Source organism: Hypanus sabinus, chromosome 9, assembly GCF_030144855.1.
Source record: "Hypanus sabinus isolate sHypSab1 chromosome 9, sHypSab1.hap1, whole genome shotgun sequence".
Taxonomy (NCBI): Eukaryota; Metazoa; Chordata; class Chondrichthyes; order Myliobatiformes; family Dasyatidae; genus Hypanus; species Hypanus sabinus.
In genome coordinates, this window is record NC_082714.1 from 36720964 (window position 1) to 36740210 (window position 19247).

At 42.7% G+C, this 19247-nt stretch overlaps 1 protein-coding gene across 2 annotated transcripts in view; it reads right to left on the reverse strand.

Annotated features, from left to right (window-relative positions):
- card11 (caspase recruitment domain family, member 11) overlaps positions 1–19247 on the reverse strand; it is a 305964-nt gene that overhangs the window by 124590 nt on the left and 162127 nt on the right. For both annotated transcript variants that reach the window (XM_059979481.1, XM_059979480.1), the window contains exon 5: positions 8550–8729. In XM_059979481.1, the coding sequence (XP_059835464.1) occupies positions 8550–8729 (180 nt within the window). The remainder of the gene's footprint in view (positions 1–8549; positions 8730–19247) is intronic.

A 19247-nucleotide genomic window follows, 5' to 3' on the forward strand; every position in this document is an offset into this window, starting at 1 on the left:
GCTATATGAGGAGTAAAAGAAGCGAGGGTGGGTATCAGAGTGTTAGAAACATTGAGACATAGTAAAACTACAGCACAATACAGGCTGTTCAGCCCACAATGCTGTGCCAAATATGTACCTAGTTTAGAAATTACCTAGGCTTACCCATAGCTTTCTATTTTTCTAAGCTCCATGTACCTATCCAGAAGTCTCTTAAACGACCCTACTGTAACCACCTCCACCATCATCACCGGCAGCCATTCCACGCACTCACCACTCTTTGTATAAAAAACTTTGACACTGAAATCTCCTCTGTACCTACTTCCAAGTACCTTAAACCTGTGTCCTCCTGCGGCAACCATTTCAGCCCTGGGAAAAAACCTCTGACTATCCACATGATCAATGCCTCTCATCATCTTGTACACCTCTATCAGGTTACCTCTCATCCTCCAAGGAGAAAAGGCCAAGTTCACTCAAACTATTCTCGTAAGACATGCTCCTCAATCCAGGCAACATCCTTGTAAATCTCCTCTGCACTCTTTCTACGGCTTCCACATCCTTCCTGTAGTGAGGTGACCAGAACTGAGCACAGTACTGCAAGTGGGGTCTGACTAGGGCTTTATATAGCTGCAGCATTGCCTCTCAGCTCTTAAACTCAATCCCATGGTTGATGAAGGTCAATGCATCATATGCCTTCTTAACCACAGAGTCAACCTTGTGCAGCAGCTTTGAGTCTCCTATGCACTCCGACTCCAGGATCCCTCTGATCCTCCACACTGTCAAGAGTCTTACCATAAATACTATATTCTGCCATCATAATTAACCTACCAGAATGAACCACCTCGCACTTGCATCCTATCACTATCCCGCTGTAACCTCTCACAGCCCTCCACACTATCCACAACACCCTCAAACTTTGTGTCATCAGCAAATTTACTAACCTGTCACTTCACTTCCTCATCCAGGTCATTCATAAAAATCACAAAGAGAAGGGGTCCCAGAACAGATCCCTGAGGCACACCACTGGTCACCGACATTCATGCAGAATATGACCCATCTACAACCACCCTTTGCCTTCTGTGGGCAAACCAGTTCTGGATCCACAAAGCAATATCACCTTGGATCCCATGCCTCGTTACTTTCTCAATAAGCCTTGCATGGGGTACCTTATCAAATGCCTTGGTGAAATCCATATACACTATATCTACTGCTCTACCTTCATCAATGTGTTTAGTCACATCCTCAAAAAATTCAGTCAGGTTTGTAAGGAACGACCTGTCTTTGACAAAGCCATGCTGACTTCTCCTAATCATATCATGTCTCTCCAAATGTTCGTAAATCTGCCTCTCAGGATCTTTTCCATGAATTTACCAACCACTGAAGTAAGACTCACTGGTCTATAATTTCTTGGGCTGTCTCTACTTCCCTTTCTTGAATAAGGGAACAACATCTGCAGCACTCCAATCCTCCTGAACCTCCCCCGTGCCCATTGATGATACAAAGATCATTGCCAGAGGCAATCTCCTCCTTTGCCTCCCAGAGCAGCCTAGGGTACATCTCATCTGTTCGCAGAGACTTGTACAACTTGATGCTTTCCAAAATCTCCAGTACATCCTCTTTCTTAATGTCTATATGCTCAAGCTTTTCAATCCACCAAGGTCCTTTTCTGTCATGAATACTGAAGCAAAGTATTCATTAAGTACCTCTGCTATCTCCTCTGGTTCGATACACACTTCTCCACTGTCACAGTTGATTGGTCCTATTCTCTCACGTCTTATCCTCTTCCTCTTCACATACTTGGAGAATGCCTTGGGGTTTTCTTTAAACCTGCTCGCCAAGGCCTTCTCATGGCTCCTTCTGGCTCTCCTAATTTCATTCTTAAACTCCTTCCTGCGAGCCTTATAATCTTCTAGATCTCTATCACTACCTAGTGTTTTGAACCTTTTGTAAGCTTTTCTTTTCTTCTTGACTAGATTTTCAACAGCCTTTGTGCACCATGGTTCCTGTACCCCACCATCCTTTCCCTGTCTCATTGGAACGTACCTATGCAGAATGCTATGTAAATATCCCCTGAACATTCGCTACATTTCTGTTGTACATTTCCCTGAGAACATCTGTTCCCAATTTATGCTTCCAAGTTGCTGCCTGATATTTCCCCTTACTCCAATTAAATGTTTTCCTAACTTGTCTGTTCCTATCCCTCTCCAATGCTATGGTAAAGGAGACAGAATTGTGATCTCTAAAATGCTCTCCCACTGAGAGATCTGACACCTGACCAGGTTCATTTCCTAATACCAGATCAAGTACAGCCTCTCCTCTTGTAGGCTTATTTACATATTGTGTCAGGAAACCTTCTGGAACACACCTAACAGACCCCATCTAAACCGCTTGCTCTAGGGAGATGCCAATCAATATCTGGGAAATTAAAATCTCCCACCACGACAACCCTGTTATTTTTATACCTTTCCAGAATCTGTCTCCCTATCTGCTCCTCGATGTCCCTGTTACTATTGGGTGGTCTATAAAAAAACACCCAATAGAGTTATTGCCCCGTTCCTGTTTCTAACTTCCACCCACAGAGACTCAGTAGACAATCCCTCCATGACTTCTTCCTTTTCTGCAGATGTGACACTATCTCTGATCAGCAGTTCCATGCCCCCACCTCTTTTCCCTCCCTTCCTGTCCTTTCTGAAACATCTAAAGCCCGGCACTTTAAGTAACCATTCCTGCCCCTGAGCCATCCAAGTCTCTGTAATGGCCACTACATCATAGCTCCAAGTATTGATCCAAGCTCGAAGCTCATCCGCTTTGTTCATGATGCTTCTTGCATTAAAATAGACGTCTCTCAAACCATCAGTCTGAGCGCATCCCTTCTCTATCACCTGTCTGTCTACCCTCTCGCACTGTCTCCAAGCTTTCTCTATATGTGAGCCGACCACCCCTTCCTCCATCTCTTCAGTTTGGTTCCCACCCCCCAGCAATTCTAGTTTGAACTCTTCCCAACAGCTTTAGCAAACCTCCCTGCCAGAATATTGGACCCCTGGGATTCAAGTGCAACCCATCCTTTTTGTACAGGATTCACCTGCCCCAAAAGAGGTCCCAATGATCCAGAAATCTGAATCCCTGCTCTCTGCTTCAATCACTCAGCCACAGATTTATCCTCCACCTCACTCTGTTCCTATACTCACTGTTGTGTGGCACAGGCAGTAATCCCGAGATTACTACCTTTGTGGTCCCGCTTCTCAACTTCCTTCCTATCTCCTTGTTGTCTGCTTTCAGGACCTCCTCCCTTCCCCTACCTATGTTGTTGGTACCAATATGTACCACAACCTCTGGCTGTTCTCCCTCCCACTTCAAGATACTGTGGACGTGATCAGAAACATCCCAGACCCTGGCACCTGGGAGGCAAACTACTACCTGTGCTTCTTTCCTTTCAAGCAGGAGCACTTATTGTTAAGGGGGGCAGCCACAGGGGTACTCTCTAGCATCTGACTCTCGCCTTTCCCTGTCTTGACTATTACCCACTTCTCTGTCTCCCAAGGCCCCGGTGTGAATACTTGCCTACAGCTCCTCTCTATCACCTCCTCATTTTCCCTGACCAGATGAAGGTCATCGAGCTGCATCTCCAGTTCCCTAACCCGGTCCCTAAGGAGCTACAGCTCAATGCACCTGGTGCTGATGTGGACGTCCGGGAGGCTAGGAATCTCCCAGACTTCCCACAACTGACACCCTGTTCACAACACCAGCCTCACAGACATACCTCCTTTTTCTATTCCTCACAGGTAACTTTTCTATTCCTATTCCTCACAGGTAACTTACCTCACCTCGATCCATTATAGGTAAAGCCCTGTCGATGACCACTCCTCTAGGCAGTGTCTCCCTTTTATGCCTGAACTTTCGCTGCTCACGATTTAACTCGCGATTGGTGCTCTGGTTATAGCTGTTGATAGGTCACGTACAATGTTCTAATGCTCACGAAGCTCCCTTTTTAAATTAATGACACTGGAGCGGTTGTAAAGGGGAACAAAGAAATGGCGCGCAAAATTAAGAAGTATTTTGCATCAATCTTCACTGTGGAAGACACTAGCAGTATGCTACAAATTCGAGAGTGTCAAGGAGCAGTGAGTGTAGATGCTATTACTGAGGAGAAAGTGCCTGGGATGCTGACAGGTCTGAAGGTAGGTAAGTCACATGGACCAGATGGTCTACACCCCAGGGTTTTGAAAGAGATAGCTGAAGAGACTGTGGAGGCATCAGCAGTGATCTTTCAAGAAACACTAGATTCTGGAATGGTTCTGGAGGACTGGAAAATTGCAAAAATATCACTACTCTTTAAGCAAAGCAGAAGGCAGAAGAAAGGAAATTATAGGCCAGTTAACCTGACCTCAGCGGTTGGGAAGACATTGGAGTCTGCTATTAAGGATGAGGTTTCGGGGTACTCGGAGGCAAATGATAAAATCTGCCAAAATCAGCATGGTTTCCTTAATTAAAGGGAAATATTGCCTGTAAATATGTTAGAATTCTTTGAGGAAACAACAGGCAGAATAGACAAAGGAGAATCAGTGGATGTTGCTTATTTGGATTTACAGAAGGTCTTTGACAAGGTGCTGCACATGAGGATGCTTAAGCAGTGAAAGGAGCTGCAGAAAGTTGTGAAGTCAGTCAGCTCCATCATGAGCACTACCCTCCGCAGCTTCCTGGACAAGGAGCAATGCCTCAAAAAAGGTGGCACCCATCATTAAGGACCCCCATCACCCAGGACATGCCCTCTCCTCATTGTTACCGACAGCAGCCGGAAAGCTCACACTCAACGATTCAGGAGCAGCTTCTTCCCCTCTGCCAATACATTTCTGAATGGACATTGAACCCATGAACACTAGTTTGCTGCTTTTTTGTACTAGTTATTTAATATAAATATTTTACATTTACTGTAAATCACACTTACTATGTACTGCTGCCACAAAACAGACTAATTTCACCACAAATGTCGGTAATATTAAACATGATTCTGATTCTGAGAGCCCATGGTTTTATAGGAAAGATACTAGCATGGATTGAAGATTGGCTGACTGGCTGGAGGCAAAGGGAGGTAATAAATTCGGCCTTTTCTGGTTGACAGCCCGGGACTAGCAGTGTTTCGCAAGGGTTGGTGTTGGGATTGCTTCTTTTCGAGTCATACGTCAATGATTTGGATGATGAAATTCATGGCTTTGTGGGCAAGTTTGCAGTCAATATGAAGATAGGTGGAGGGGCAGGCAGTCTTGAGCCAATACGGAGTCTGCAGAAGGACTTAGACAGATCAAGAGAATGGGCAAAGTAGCAGCAGAAGGAATGTAGCTAGAAAGTCTTTGGGTATGCACTTTGGTGGAAAAAAATAAAGGGTTGACTGTTTTCTCAACAGGAAGAAAATTTTAAAAATCAGAAGTGCAAAGGGGCTTGGGAATCCTTATGTGCAGGATTCCCTCAAGGTTAACTCTCAGGCTAAGCCGGTGGTAAGGAAGACAAATACAATTTTAGTATTCATTTACAGAGGCTTAGAATATAAAAGCAAGGATGTAATGCTGAGGCTTTGTAAGGCACTGGTCAGACTGCACTTGGTGTACTGTGAGCAGTTTTGGGCCTCTTATCTACGCAAACACGTGCTGGCATTGGAGAGGTCCAGATGAGGAGACGAGGTTCACGAGAACGATTCCTGGAATGAAAGCTCTCAAGTATGAGCTACACTTGCTGACTTTGGAGCTGTACTTGCTGGAGTTCAGAAGATTTGGGGGGGGGGGGAATCTCATTGAAACCAATAGTGGGGGAGTCTAGGTCCAGAGGGCACAGCCTCAGAATAGAAGGATGTCCATTTAGAACAGAGATGGCAAGGAATCTCTTATGCCTGGTGCTGAATTTGTGGAATTTATTACTACAGATGTCTGCAGAAGCCAAGACATTGGGTATATTTAAAGCATAGGTTGCTCTGTTCTTGATTAGTCAGGTTATCCACAGTTACATGGAGAAGCTTGAGGGGGAGTACATGCCACATTATGATGTTTGTTGATGTGATCAAATTCTGTATAATAGATGACTCTGAATGCATTAATGAATTGTCCATTCGTCCCTTTTCGAACCTCTTTATAAAATCGAGGTCAATCGTTGTGGTGCAGTGAAGGAAGCACAATAACATTACAGGAATTACAACACCATCTGATAAACTTGGTAAAAATTTGATCAACTATTGCCACGTATTTATATCTGACCTGAAAATTGCCTGCATTTCCTTATACAGTGAACTCGAGTCATTTGCAAAATTACATCTCTACCCTTTAGGTGTAAGGTACACTTCCCTATGGGGTAACAGTTTTCTTTGCTGTGGGATCAAATAGCATGCAAAGCACACTTGACACCACAATTATTTTCTTTATTTATTGCGAGACAATGTGGAATAGACCCTTCAGGCGTTTTGAGCCATGCTGCACAGCAATCCCCAATTTAATCCTAGATTACGGGACAATTTGCAATGACCAATTAACCTGCTGAGGGAGGGACACATGAGCACCCAGAGGAAACTGACGTGGCCACAGGGAGCACATACAAACTCATTACAGGCAGTGCTGGGAATTGAACCCGTGTCGCCTCTACTGTAGAGTGTTGTGTTAACTACACTACTATGCAGCCCAACTTTGTGCCATCATTAACTATTTCACAAATAGAGCAGACCAAGGCATGTTAATGCAGAATCCAAAGGGCCTGGACCATATCAGCCGTTCCCGACTGGATGGTCATCCTGCAGTAAAAAAACAATTGCTAGAAAGCATCAGGGCACGTGCCCCTCTTTTAAGATCACTAGTCAGAATAGAATGATGCCCACACAAAAATAATAACATATAAGATTATTAAGGGATTGGACAACATAGAGGCAAGAAATATGTTCCAGATGCTGGGAGAGTCCAGTATCAGAGGGCATGGTTTGAGAATAAGGGGTAGGTCATTTAGGACAGAGTTAAGGAAAAACTTCTTCTCCCAGAGAGTTGTGGGGGTCTGGAATGCACTGCCTCAGAAGGCAGTGGAGGACAATTCTCTGGATGCTTTCAAGAAGGAGCTAGATAGGTATCTTATGGATAGGGGAATCAAGGGATATGGGGACAAGGCAGGAACCGGGTATTGATAGTAGGCGATCAGCCATGATCTCAGAATGGCGGTGCAGGCTCGAAGGGCTGAATGGTCTACTTCTGCACCTACTGTCTATTGTTTATAATGCAAATGCATATAAATATAATACAAATAATTATAAGCTACTGAAGTCTTAGAGAATTAAATGTCTATTGATTGCATGCAGCGAAACAATCATATTTGGTTCAAGTAGAATTTCAAAGTTATTTGAAGCATCATTAATGGATGATAACATATTTAAACCAAGCTGCTCAGCTCTGAGTGCAGTTTTAGACATCTCATCCTCAAGAACACATCATGACATTTCAAAAAAGGTCAGAGGTTAAGTCCATGTTATAGACGTAAGGAGAAAATGTTGTAAATTAAACATGCATTTATTGCCAAAAGAAAGATGGAGTGGTACACAGATTAATAAAGAATGTTGAAGAGGAAGAGATTATTCATCACATCAGGCCCAAGGCCATATTCGCACTGCACATGAGCCTCTTCTCGTCTCCTCAGCAAACACCATCAGCATAACCTTAGCCAGCTGCTTCCCTTTCATGTATTTATTTAGCAACCCTTAAAATGCATCTTTGCAATTTGCCTCAAGCGCTCTATGTTGGTAGTTGATTTCACATTGTTATATCAATCGATGGTGATGCTTCCTCGAAATTGCCTGCAGAAGTTATTAGTGATTGTCTTATATTTAAGGCTTCCGGCTTTGTACAAAGGGAAAATAAGGTGCTGCAGGACATGTTTTACCATCTGGAATAAGTGCACCCTTCACAGACAGTTGGAAACATAGACCATGGCTATTCATCATCTTCACCTAGGAGAGGGTGTGATCCAAAGGAGGCGAGATGATATCTACAAAATTTAGCTTTATATATGTTGTTTCATATAAACTGTATCACATTCTTATATTTCATTACTCAGCAATAAAACCTAGCAGCTAATGCTATCAATATTTCTGACATGGCCAAGCAACAGAAATAATTAAGTTATTGTCATTGCCAAAAATGTACCATAAAAGTTGTCCTACTTATGAAAAAATCTGAACTATGCACCATAAGCAGAATGCTTTCAACATGTGAAACATCTATATTGTGTGATGCTATCAAGAACAAATTGGCAAAGGTATGAAAGTGTTCGTTGGAGTACCGGTAAAAGTTTAAAGTGGAATGCGAGTGACTGTTCTGTTTACCAGCTATAGAGTTAACTGTATATCATAGACATTGGAAAATCAAGTAAACAACAAGCCCACAAAGGGATATTTAAATGGTAACATTCTGACTTAAAAGTGGCTACCCTTTGGTTTAAAGAAGCAATGAGAATCTTCATCACCAAGCACAAGTTGCAAATGGAATCAATAACTTTTTAACTTTTTAATCCCTTACTTGTTACAAGTCTTCCAGGTTAACAATGATCATTACCTGAATGACTGATTGTAGTTCTTGGACTTTAGTCTTTAACATTTCATTCTCTCGTTCTAATTCCAGCACTTGCTCTTTTCTCGGCCTTTGCTCAATGTCATTCTTCAGTTTGAGGGACTGGTTGCGTTCCAACTTGCATTCTTCCTCCACCTTGTTTAACCTGTGTTTCAGCTGATCAATCTGTAGCAATGTTGATACAAGAAAGAAAAAAAATTGTTCGTAAACTTTAAATGGATTGCAAAGAAACACAAGTCATCTGACCGTTACATCTGGCCATGTCTGCTCTAATTTCTTATACTGTACCCTTGCACAAAGCTGGTTGTTCAAATAAAGTACTTCCAGATGATGCCACAGTTTCAGTTCCAATCGTCATTTGTGGTAAAATGCCTTTTTATTCACTCAACATTTGAAGGATATCATTTGGGGGCAAGTATTTATAACCTATCCCTAAATGTCTGGGTGGCGTGGTAATGCAGATGTCAGCATAACACTATTACGGTGCCAACAAACTGAGTTTCACGCCACTGTCCAGAAGGAGTTTGTGCATCCTCCCCACGACTGCGTTGACTCCCTCCAGGTGCTCTGCTTTCTTCCCATGGTCCAATGATGTAGGGGTTAGTAGGTTAATTGGTGAGGCTGGGCAGCATGGGCACATTCGGCCAGAAAGGCCTGCTACCATGTTGTAAGTCTCTAAGTCACAGTCCTCGAGAGGATGATAGTGAATCACATTCTTCAACTGCTGCTACCCCTCTGTTGAAAGTACTTTCACTGTGGTTTTAAGCAGCGAACCCACAGGTTCTGATGATGACCTTAAGGCCAGATTCGTGGGTGGTAGCACATTGAAATAAGCACACTTGTTGAAGGCAGTTTTGCCGATATTTTTTGTTGGCAACCACAGAGTGAAAATTTCAACCTGTTTCACAAGAAGGAATGTTTGAGTATACGTCATGTTACTTAGCTGCTTCCCTTATACAATTTGCTCTTAACTGATCTGTGAATTACCTCCCATCGGTTTATCTTGGTGCAATAGTCCTGAGCACTCTGACCTACTAAAAAATGATCAAACTTAAGCTTGAAAATTAAGCTAAATTCAAGCCATAACAGTTCTTGTAGAAAAAGAGTTCTTTTCCTAACCTTAGCTCAACTTTCAAGCTTAAGTTTGATCTATTTTTAGCAGGTCAAGGTGCTCAGGAATGTTGAATCCAGATGAATTGATGAGAGTTAATTCACAGATCAGTTGTATAAGGAATGGTATGATGCATGTTCATTATTCCTGACCAACTCTGATTGAACTTTTAGGTTGTGCCCTCCCAGCCTGCCCTCCCCATGGAAGTAAACCCACTACTTATTGGGTAACTTTTGCATGAGACATCGCAAAGATTTTCAGCAATGTTACAGAAGCTGCTCCTAAAGTGGTTGTCACACTGGTTGTACCAAACTTGGTCTGCGACAGATAATTCTCACACTGATTGCTGTTCAGGAACGTTTTGTAATTTCGTAATGTTATTTTACTCAGAAAATGTGTGACATGAAAAATGGCTAACTGGTTTATCCTTTGGTTGGAGTGATTGTCCAGACAGATCAATGAATGAAGTTTGCTAGGAGGACGGCACTACTTCTCTTCTGTATGTAACACATGTACTGAATTGCTTTCAAAAGCATCCTCCATTTATACAGTACTTCTCATAACCTCACTAAATCCCAAATTGCTCTGGAACCAATTTTGTTCACCATCTAAATAGATAGGAGCTGACAGGAGATATCATGTACTTTCTGTTTACAACAAGGCTATAAAACTATTACTTACCTTGACTTTCCATCAAGTCAATAGTCTGAGAGGCTTTAGATGTGATAGGTCATGAATCTAACAGTATTATTTGAGAATGAGATCAAAGGAACCATTCTGGGTTTTTACCTGTTCACAGTTCCTCCATCGGCTCAAGGCAAAAAATATTATCCGTGAGCCACATATGATAAGAGTATTCTAGTCTGTGTCAGATAATCCAATGTGTAAGTGAGGCCAATTGTCTTCGCCCCTCTGAGTCCAAGAACAGACAAGTAACTAGGTAAGATCCTGTTCTGGATCCATTCACCTGTTACAATGACCTCCTCCAGCTAATAAAGTGGCCACTGAGTGTATGTTTGTGGTCTTTGGCTGCTGTAGCCCGTCCACTACAAGGTGTGACGTGTTGTGCATTCAGAGATGCTCTTCTGCACACCACTGTTGCAACACGTTGTTATGTTGAATTACAGTCACTGTCCTGTCAGCCTGAACCAATCAGGCAATTCTCCTCTGACCTCTCTCATTAAGAAGGCACTTTTGCCCACAGACCTACTGTTCACTGGTTTTTTTTAATCCTTGCACCATTCTCTGTAAACTCGAGAGACAGTTATGTGTAAAATCCTGGGGGATCAGCAGTTTCTGAGATACTCCAACCACCCCATCTGGCACCAAGAATTCCACAGTCAGAGTCATTTAGATCACATTTTTTCTCCACTTTGATGTTTGGTCTGAACAATAACTGAACCTTTTGACCATGTCTGTGTGTTTTTATGTACTGAGTTGCTGCCACAATTGGCTGATTAATTGCATTAAGGAGTACATGAGTGCCTAATAAAGCAGCCACTCATTGTACGTTCTGAATTTTTCTTACAATTCCACTCAGCCCATCAGATCTACAGTATGCCAGCTCCAAACAGAGTAATCTAATCAGTCCTGATCCCCTGTCCTTTTTACCCCTTAAACTACACAGATCATTTCTCTCACATCCCATTAACTCACCTCTGATTCTTTCATCTCTTATTTAGGCTGAAAGGTAATTTACAACAGCCAGCACGTATTCGGGAAGGAGCATGAAACCCAAGAACTGGAAGGAAGCCCATACAGTACGAGGCCAATGTGCAAACTGCACACAGATAGTATCCAAGATCAGGATCAAACTAATATCCCCAGAGACGTCAGACAGCAACACTAGCCACTGCTCTACTGAGAGTAAGGGGGATCCTGGCAAAGATGTAAATGGATTTCCTAGTCCTTAATAATTAGCAAAAACTAAGGGAGGGTTGTAATAAATATCTGCAGTCCTTGCACTTAGGTGGAAATTTCAAGACTTTGACCAAGCAGCAATGAAAGCATAATGATGTTTGTCCAAGACGGGATAATGTGTGACCTAGGAAAACATGCAATGGCATTGTTGCTCTTCAAATTGTTACTCAGCATGGACTAGATGGGCTGAAGGGCTTGTTTCTGTGCTGTATAACTCTATGACTGTATGACCAACATTAGATCACTACTGGAAATAATATGAATTGTTTGCATTTTCCCGGGGAATGACAGCTATTTCTTTGGTGGTGATTTCTTTGGCAGTCTGAGATACCTGTCTGCTTCAAGCAGGCTTTATTCATACCAATACCAAAGAAGAACATGGTAATCCGCCTCAATGACAACCATCCAGTCACACTTCCAACCACTGTGATGAAGTGCTTTGGGAGGTTAGTCATGAAGCATGTCAACTGCTGCCTGAGGAATGACTTGGATTCATTCCAATTTGCCTACTATCACAACATGTCAACAGCAGGTGCCATTTCATTGACTCTTTGCTCAACCCTGGAACACCTGGGCAATGAACGTGCATACTGCAGGATGCTCTTCATTGACTACAGCTCAGCATTCAACAGTATCATCCCCTCAGAACTAACCCCAATAAGCTCCAAGACCTTGGCATCAATATCTCCTTGTGCAAGTGGATCCTCAATTTCATCATTTGCAGACCCCTGTCAGCACCGATTGGCAACATCTCTTCCACAATCACCATCAGCTTAGGTGCACCACAAGGCTGTGTGCTTAGCCTCTGTTCGACCAGCTTTACATTTATGACTATGAGGATAAGCACAGCTCCAATGCCATATACAAATTTCCTGACAACACCGCTGTTGTTGGCCAAATCAAAGGCATATATAGGACAGAGATGAATCAGCATATGGGACGGAGATGGAAAATCTGCCTGAATGATGTCACAGCAACAACCTCTCACTCAACATCAGCGAAAGCAAGGAGACTAGAGGAGAAGAAAGTGAAGGCCTATGAGACAGGCCTCATCAGCGGATCAGAGGTAAGAGTGTCAGTCAACTGAAATTCCTTGGCAGTGTCGTCAGAGGATCTGTCCAGGGCCACACACGTAAATGCCATCACAAAGAAGGCATGACAGTGGTTCTGCTTTCCTGGAAGTTTGTATAGATTTGGTATGTCTTCTCAAACTTTGACAATCTTCTATAAATGCACAATGGAGAGTATCCTGATTGGTTGCACCATAAGACCACAAGTCAAGGGAGCAGAATTAGGCCATTCAGCCAATGAAGTCTGCTCCACCATTCCCTCATGGCTGATCCCAGATCCCAACCAACCCCATACACCTGCCTTTTCACCATATTGTTTGATGCCCTGACAGATCAGGAAACTATCAACTCCTGCCTTAAATATACCCACTGACTTGGCCTCCACCGTAGCCTGTGGCAGAACATTCCACAGATTCACTACTCTCTGTCTAAAAAAATTCCTCCTTGCCTCTATTCTAAAAGGTCGCCCCTCAATTTTCAGGATATGCCCTCTAGTTCTGGATATCCCCGCCATAGAAAACATTCTCTCCAGATCCATCCTATCTAGTCTTTTCAACATCCTGTAGGTTTCAATGAGAACCCCATGTATTCTTCTAAATTCCAGTGAGTATAGGTCCAAAGCTGCCAAACACTCCTCAGATGTTAACCTCACCATTCCCTGCATCATCTTCGTGAACCTCTCCATTGACACCACATCCTTTCTGAGATATGGGGACGAAAACTACTGACAATACTGCAAATGTGGCCTGACTAGTGTCTTATAAAGTCTCAGCATTATCTCCTTGCTTTTATACTCTATTCCCCTTGAAATAAATACCAACATTGCATTTGCCTTCTTTACCACAGACGTAACTGGTAAATTAACCTTCTGGGAGTTTTGCACGAGGACTCTTTCGTCCGTCTGCACCTCTAATGTTTGAACCTTCTCCTCATTTAGATAATAATATGCACTATTGTTCCTTTTACAAAAATGCATTATCATCATTTTCCAGCACTGTATTCCATCTGCCACCTTTTTCCCCATTCTTCCAATTTATCTAAGTCCTGCTTCAATCGCATTGCCTCTTCAGCACTACCACCCCTTCACCTATCTTCATACCATCGGCAAACATTGCCACAAAGCCATCAATTCCATTATCCAAATCACTGACAAACAATGAGACAAGTAGTGATCCCAATACTGATCCCTGAGGAACACCACTAGTCATTGGGAACCAACCAGAAAAGGCCCCTTTTATTCCCATTTGCTGCCACTTGCCTGTCAGCCATTCCTCTATCCATGCCAGTGTCTTTCCTGCAACTCCATAGGATTTTATCTTGTTAAGCAACCTCATTTGTGGCATCTTATCAAATGCCTTCCAAAAATCCAAGTGAATAACATCCACTGCTTCTCCTTTGTCCACCCTGCTTGCTACTTCCTTGAAGAACTCCAACAGATTTGTCAGGCAAGATTCCCCTCTACAGAAACCATGTTACTTTGACTTATTTTATCATTAATCTCCAAGTACCCCAAAACCTCATCCTGCACAGACTCCAACACTTTCCCAACCACTGAGGTTAGGCTAACTGGCCCATATGTTGGATTTTGAAAGGTTCCCAATCATCTAACTTCTCATTTTTGCTACCTTACTTTCCCTTTCCTTTGCTTTTATGCAGTCTTTAATTTTGCTTGTCAGCCACAGTTGCCTGCCATTTGAGAACAATTTCTTCTGTGGGACATACCTATCCTGCGCCTTGTGAACTATTCCCAGAAACACCAGCCATCTCTGCTCTGTCATCATCCCCACCAGTATCCTCCTCTAATCCATCTGGGCAAGCTCCTCTCTAACGTCTCTGCAATTCCCTTTATTCCACTGATACATGTGACTTATGCTCCTCCTTCTCAAACTGCAGTATGAATTCATCATTGTCCCCTAGGGGTTCCTTTACGGTAAGCTCTCTAATAAGATCAGGGTTGTTACACAGCACCAAGTCTAAAGTAGCCTTTCCCTGAGTAGCCTCAAGCACAAACTGCTCTAAAAAGCCATCTCATAGGCATTCAACAAATTCCCTCTCTTGAGATCCAACACCAGCCTGATTTTCCCAATCCCCTTGCATATTGAAGTCCCCCATTACAATTGTGACATCACCCCTATTACATGCCTTTTCCAGTTCCCTTTGTAATCTCAATTCCACATCTTGGATACTATTTGGAGGCATACATATGATTCCTTTAATGGTTTTTTTCACCCTTGCAGTTTCTTAACTCCACGCATAAAGATTCAACATTCTCTGACCCTATTTCACCTCTTTCTAAAGGTGTAATTCCATCTCTTACCAACAGACCCACTCAATAGCCGAAGCCTTCCTGTCTGTCCTTTCAATACAAAGTATATCCTTTGATGTTAAGCTCCCAACTATGGCTTTCTTTCAACCACGACTCAATGATGCCCACAACGTCATACCGACCAACCTCTAATTCCACCATGAGTTCATCCACCTTATTCTGAATGCCACATACACAATCCTTGGCTTGTCTTTCCTTACATTCATATTACAACCATCATCTACTGGCTGGCTCATCCTCAGCTGTATTATACTGGTTCCCATCCCCTTGTCATGTTAGTTTACACTGCACCCAACAGCTTTAGTAAACTTGTCCACAAGAATATTGGTTCCCCTCGGATTCAAATGCAACCCATCCCTTTTGTACAGGTCACTCCTGCCCCAGAAGATGTCCCAATTATCCAGAAATCTGAATCCCTGCCCCCTACTCCAATTCTTCAGTCACGCATTTATCTGCCACCTCATTCTATTCCCATCCTCACTGTCGTGGGGCACAGGCAGCAATCCCGAGATTACTACCCTTGAGGTCCTGCTTCTCAGCTTTCTTCTTAACTCCCTGTACTATGGTTTCAGGACCTCCTCCCTTTTTCTACATACGTCATTGGTACCAACGTGTACCGACTTCTGGCTGCTCACCCTCCCTTTTCAAGGTATTGTGGATGCATTCAGAAACATTGCAGACCCTGGCACCTGCGAGACAAACTACCACCCGTGTTTCTTTTCCGCATCGGCAGAATCGCCTATCTGGTCCCCTATTACTGCTCCCGTCTTCTTAAGTTCCTTCCCTTCCTGAGCCACAGGGCCAGACTTGATGCCAAAGGCACGGCAGCTGTTGCTGGTAGCTCGCTCCCCCCCAACAGTACTCAAAATGGAGTACTTTTTGTTGTGGGGAATTGCCACAGGGCTGCTCTCCACTATCTGATGTTCTCCCTTCCCTCTCCTGACAGCCACCCATCATGGCCTGGTATTGAAACAACAAAGCCCAAGAATGGAAATGCCTGTAGCCCAGTCCACCACAGGAAAAGCCCTGCCCATCGTTCAGCACATGCAGAAGGAGCATTGCCATGAGAAAGCAGCATCCCTCATCAAAGACCCACTCTGTCCAGGCCTTCTCATTGCTGCCATTGTTAGGAGGTACAGGAGCCTTAGGCCTCACCTCACACAGTTCAGGAACAGTTATTACCCTTCAACCATTGGTCTTCTGAGCCAGCGTGGATAACTTCATTTTTCCTCAATACTGAACTGATCACTGAACATAACCAAAGGATTCACTTCCAAAGCAACTCTACAACACATGTTCTCAGTATTATTTATTCATTAATTTATTTTGCATTGTTTTTTATTTGTGTTTGCAGTTTGTCTTCTTTTGCACGTTGGTTAATTGTCAGTCTATGTGTGTAGTGTTTCATTGATTCTATTGCACTTCTTTCAACTGTGAATGCCTGCAAGAAAAAGAATCTCAGGGCAGTATATGGTGACATATATGTCCTTCGAAAATAAATTTACTTCGAACTATGAAAACCATGAATATTATTTCAAGTGCACCTATTTGGACCAGTGGTGAGAATTCCAACACATTTCTAATAAGCCTGGTAGATATTGGAGGAGTGTTGAGCTATGGAGATGAATTACTCATCTCAGAACATCCATCATCAAAATTTCAGTTTCATTTCAGTTCTGTTTCTGACCACTGAAAGCCATCTAGGATATTATCAAGTGAGGCCACCATTTAATTAAGCGGTGGGGCAATCTAATCGGCAGACCTTGCCTTGAATGTTCCTGGCTCCACATTCATACTGAAGCATCTAGATAACAAAGATAACAATGTCAGAGTACTACTTACTTACTATATCTCTGCCTCCATTATCATAACTCTTAGCAAACTTATCCTCAAACTTCTCGACCTTAGACTCAATATTTCTCTTTGTAATTGGATCCTTAACTTTCTGACCAACAAACTGTAAATCAGTAAGGACAAGCTGCAACACCACCAGATTATTCTCAACACTGACACACCACAAGAAGCTTCCTTGGCCCTCTACTCCCTGTATATTCATGACTGTTTGGCTAGATTGTACTCTAATTCCATCTACAAGTTTGCAGATGACAGCATTCTAGTGGGCTAAATCTCAAATAATGACTTGGAGTACAGGAAGAAGTTAGAGAGACTACTTGTAATAGTGTCATAACAGCAACCTTTCCCTCAATGTTAGCAAAAAAAGAGATGGTCATTTATACTTCGGGAAGCAGGACAGATTACACGCTCCTGTTTACATCAGTGATGCTGAGGTGGAGATCCTGGAGAGCATCAAGTTCTGGTCCAGCCATATAGATGCCATTACAAATAAAACAGTGGCTCCAATCCCTCAGGAGACTAAGGAAGTCTGGCAAGTTTCCATTGACACTCAGCAATTTTTATTGATGCACACAGTGAGCATCCTGTCTTTCATGTGTTTGGCAATCATTCTGTCCGTGACTGCCAGGAACTGCAGAAAGTTGTGGACGCATCCCAACACATCATGAAAACCAACCTCCCCACCATGAACTCTATCTACACTTCCTGCTCCTTGGTAAAGCAGCCAGCATAATCACAGACCCCGCCCACCCTGAACATCCCCTTTCATTCCAATACTATCGGGGAGAAGATAACAGAAGCATAAAAACACATACCACGAGGCTCAAGGACAGTTTCTATCCCATGTTATAAGTGTACTGAGCAGATCACCTGCATGATAAGATGGAGTCATGTCCTCACAATGTACCCTGTCATGGCCCTGCATGTTACTGTCTCAGCACTGCACTTTCTCTGTGACTATCATTATCATCTGCATTCTATTACTGCTTGCTGTACTGATGTTGTGAAATAATCTGTATGGATAACTTGCAAAACAAAGATTTTCGATATACCTCGTACGTGTGATAATAATTTTACTAAAATCACCAATTATTTGAAGAAGCATCTTCTGCAAGATTCTATTGGTCTTGGCAGTCACAAGAGTTTGCATCAGAAAACTTTCGCTCTTTCACAACATCAGCGTTGTTTACTTACAAATTGCTTAGCATGTTTCTCACTACATGGCGGTGACTGCACATCAAAAATATTTAATTGGTTCTAAGTATTTTAGGATTCTTTGAATCTACACAGTCTTGGGTTTTCTTTTCACATGTGAGCATAAAAAGGGGAAAAAATGAAGAACATGCCTCAAATTAGGTGTGAGAAATTTCATGCCTGAGACTTTTTAAGTCTCCTGGGTCTCTTACCAAAGTGACATTTGCATGGATTTAAACAGATAAGATGAAAATCCATTGCTTGGGCTAATGATTAATGGAGAGGAATCTCACTCCCTGGCTATTTATATTATTCATAAATGACAGCAGAAAGCATTTGCTAGTAATACAAGCCACAACACCTGGGGATCTAGGTCAAGTCATGGGCTAAGAAATGACAGGTGGCTTCTAGACTGAAAAATTCAATCTGACTCTCACTTCAATGAGAGATCCGAATGCACAAGGGCCACACTCAATAATGGAATGAGTGATTTGGGCTTGGGCTGAAACACTTAAATAAGGCTGGCTCAAGGGAAGGAGTTGCTTGGGTTGTGGTTGTTTGGAATCAGCCGCTCTGGGGAGCTGATGAGGGTGAATCTTTGAACATGCTCAAGACCAAGATAGGCAAGTCTTTGGTCCATTTGGGAATTGAGGGCAGGGAAGAGGAGATGAGGCCAAAATCAGATGTCAATGATCCTATTGAATGACTGAACAGATTTAAGTGGCATTATAGCTTATTTCTAGTACTGTTTCTTCTATTGTTATCTCAGCGTCAGTGAGGGAGCATCTTCAAGAGGCCAAGAAATACTCAAAGTTTTATGTTATGATACAAAAGAGAAGCAACTAATATAACTACATTAATAAAGCAGTGAAGATTGTGAGATACACAATGAATAAATCAAATTTCCTACCAAGCATTTGGCAACAAGCTATTTAATTACTTTTAGTTATTTATAGATTTTATTGTCACATATAGTAATTTGTTTTACCTGCACAGCACTGCTGCCACAAAATTACAAATTTCATGACGTATGTCAGTGCCAATAAATATGATTCTGGTAAGGGCATGGGTCACAGCTCATCCTCTTTTGGGCTGTAAGACACAGAATTTGTGAACCCCTGGATGGATGGCACAAACCAGGAAAGGTACAAACCAACCAGAACATCAATCAGCCTGTCCTTCAGGTGTGATTGCCAACGTCATGCAGA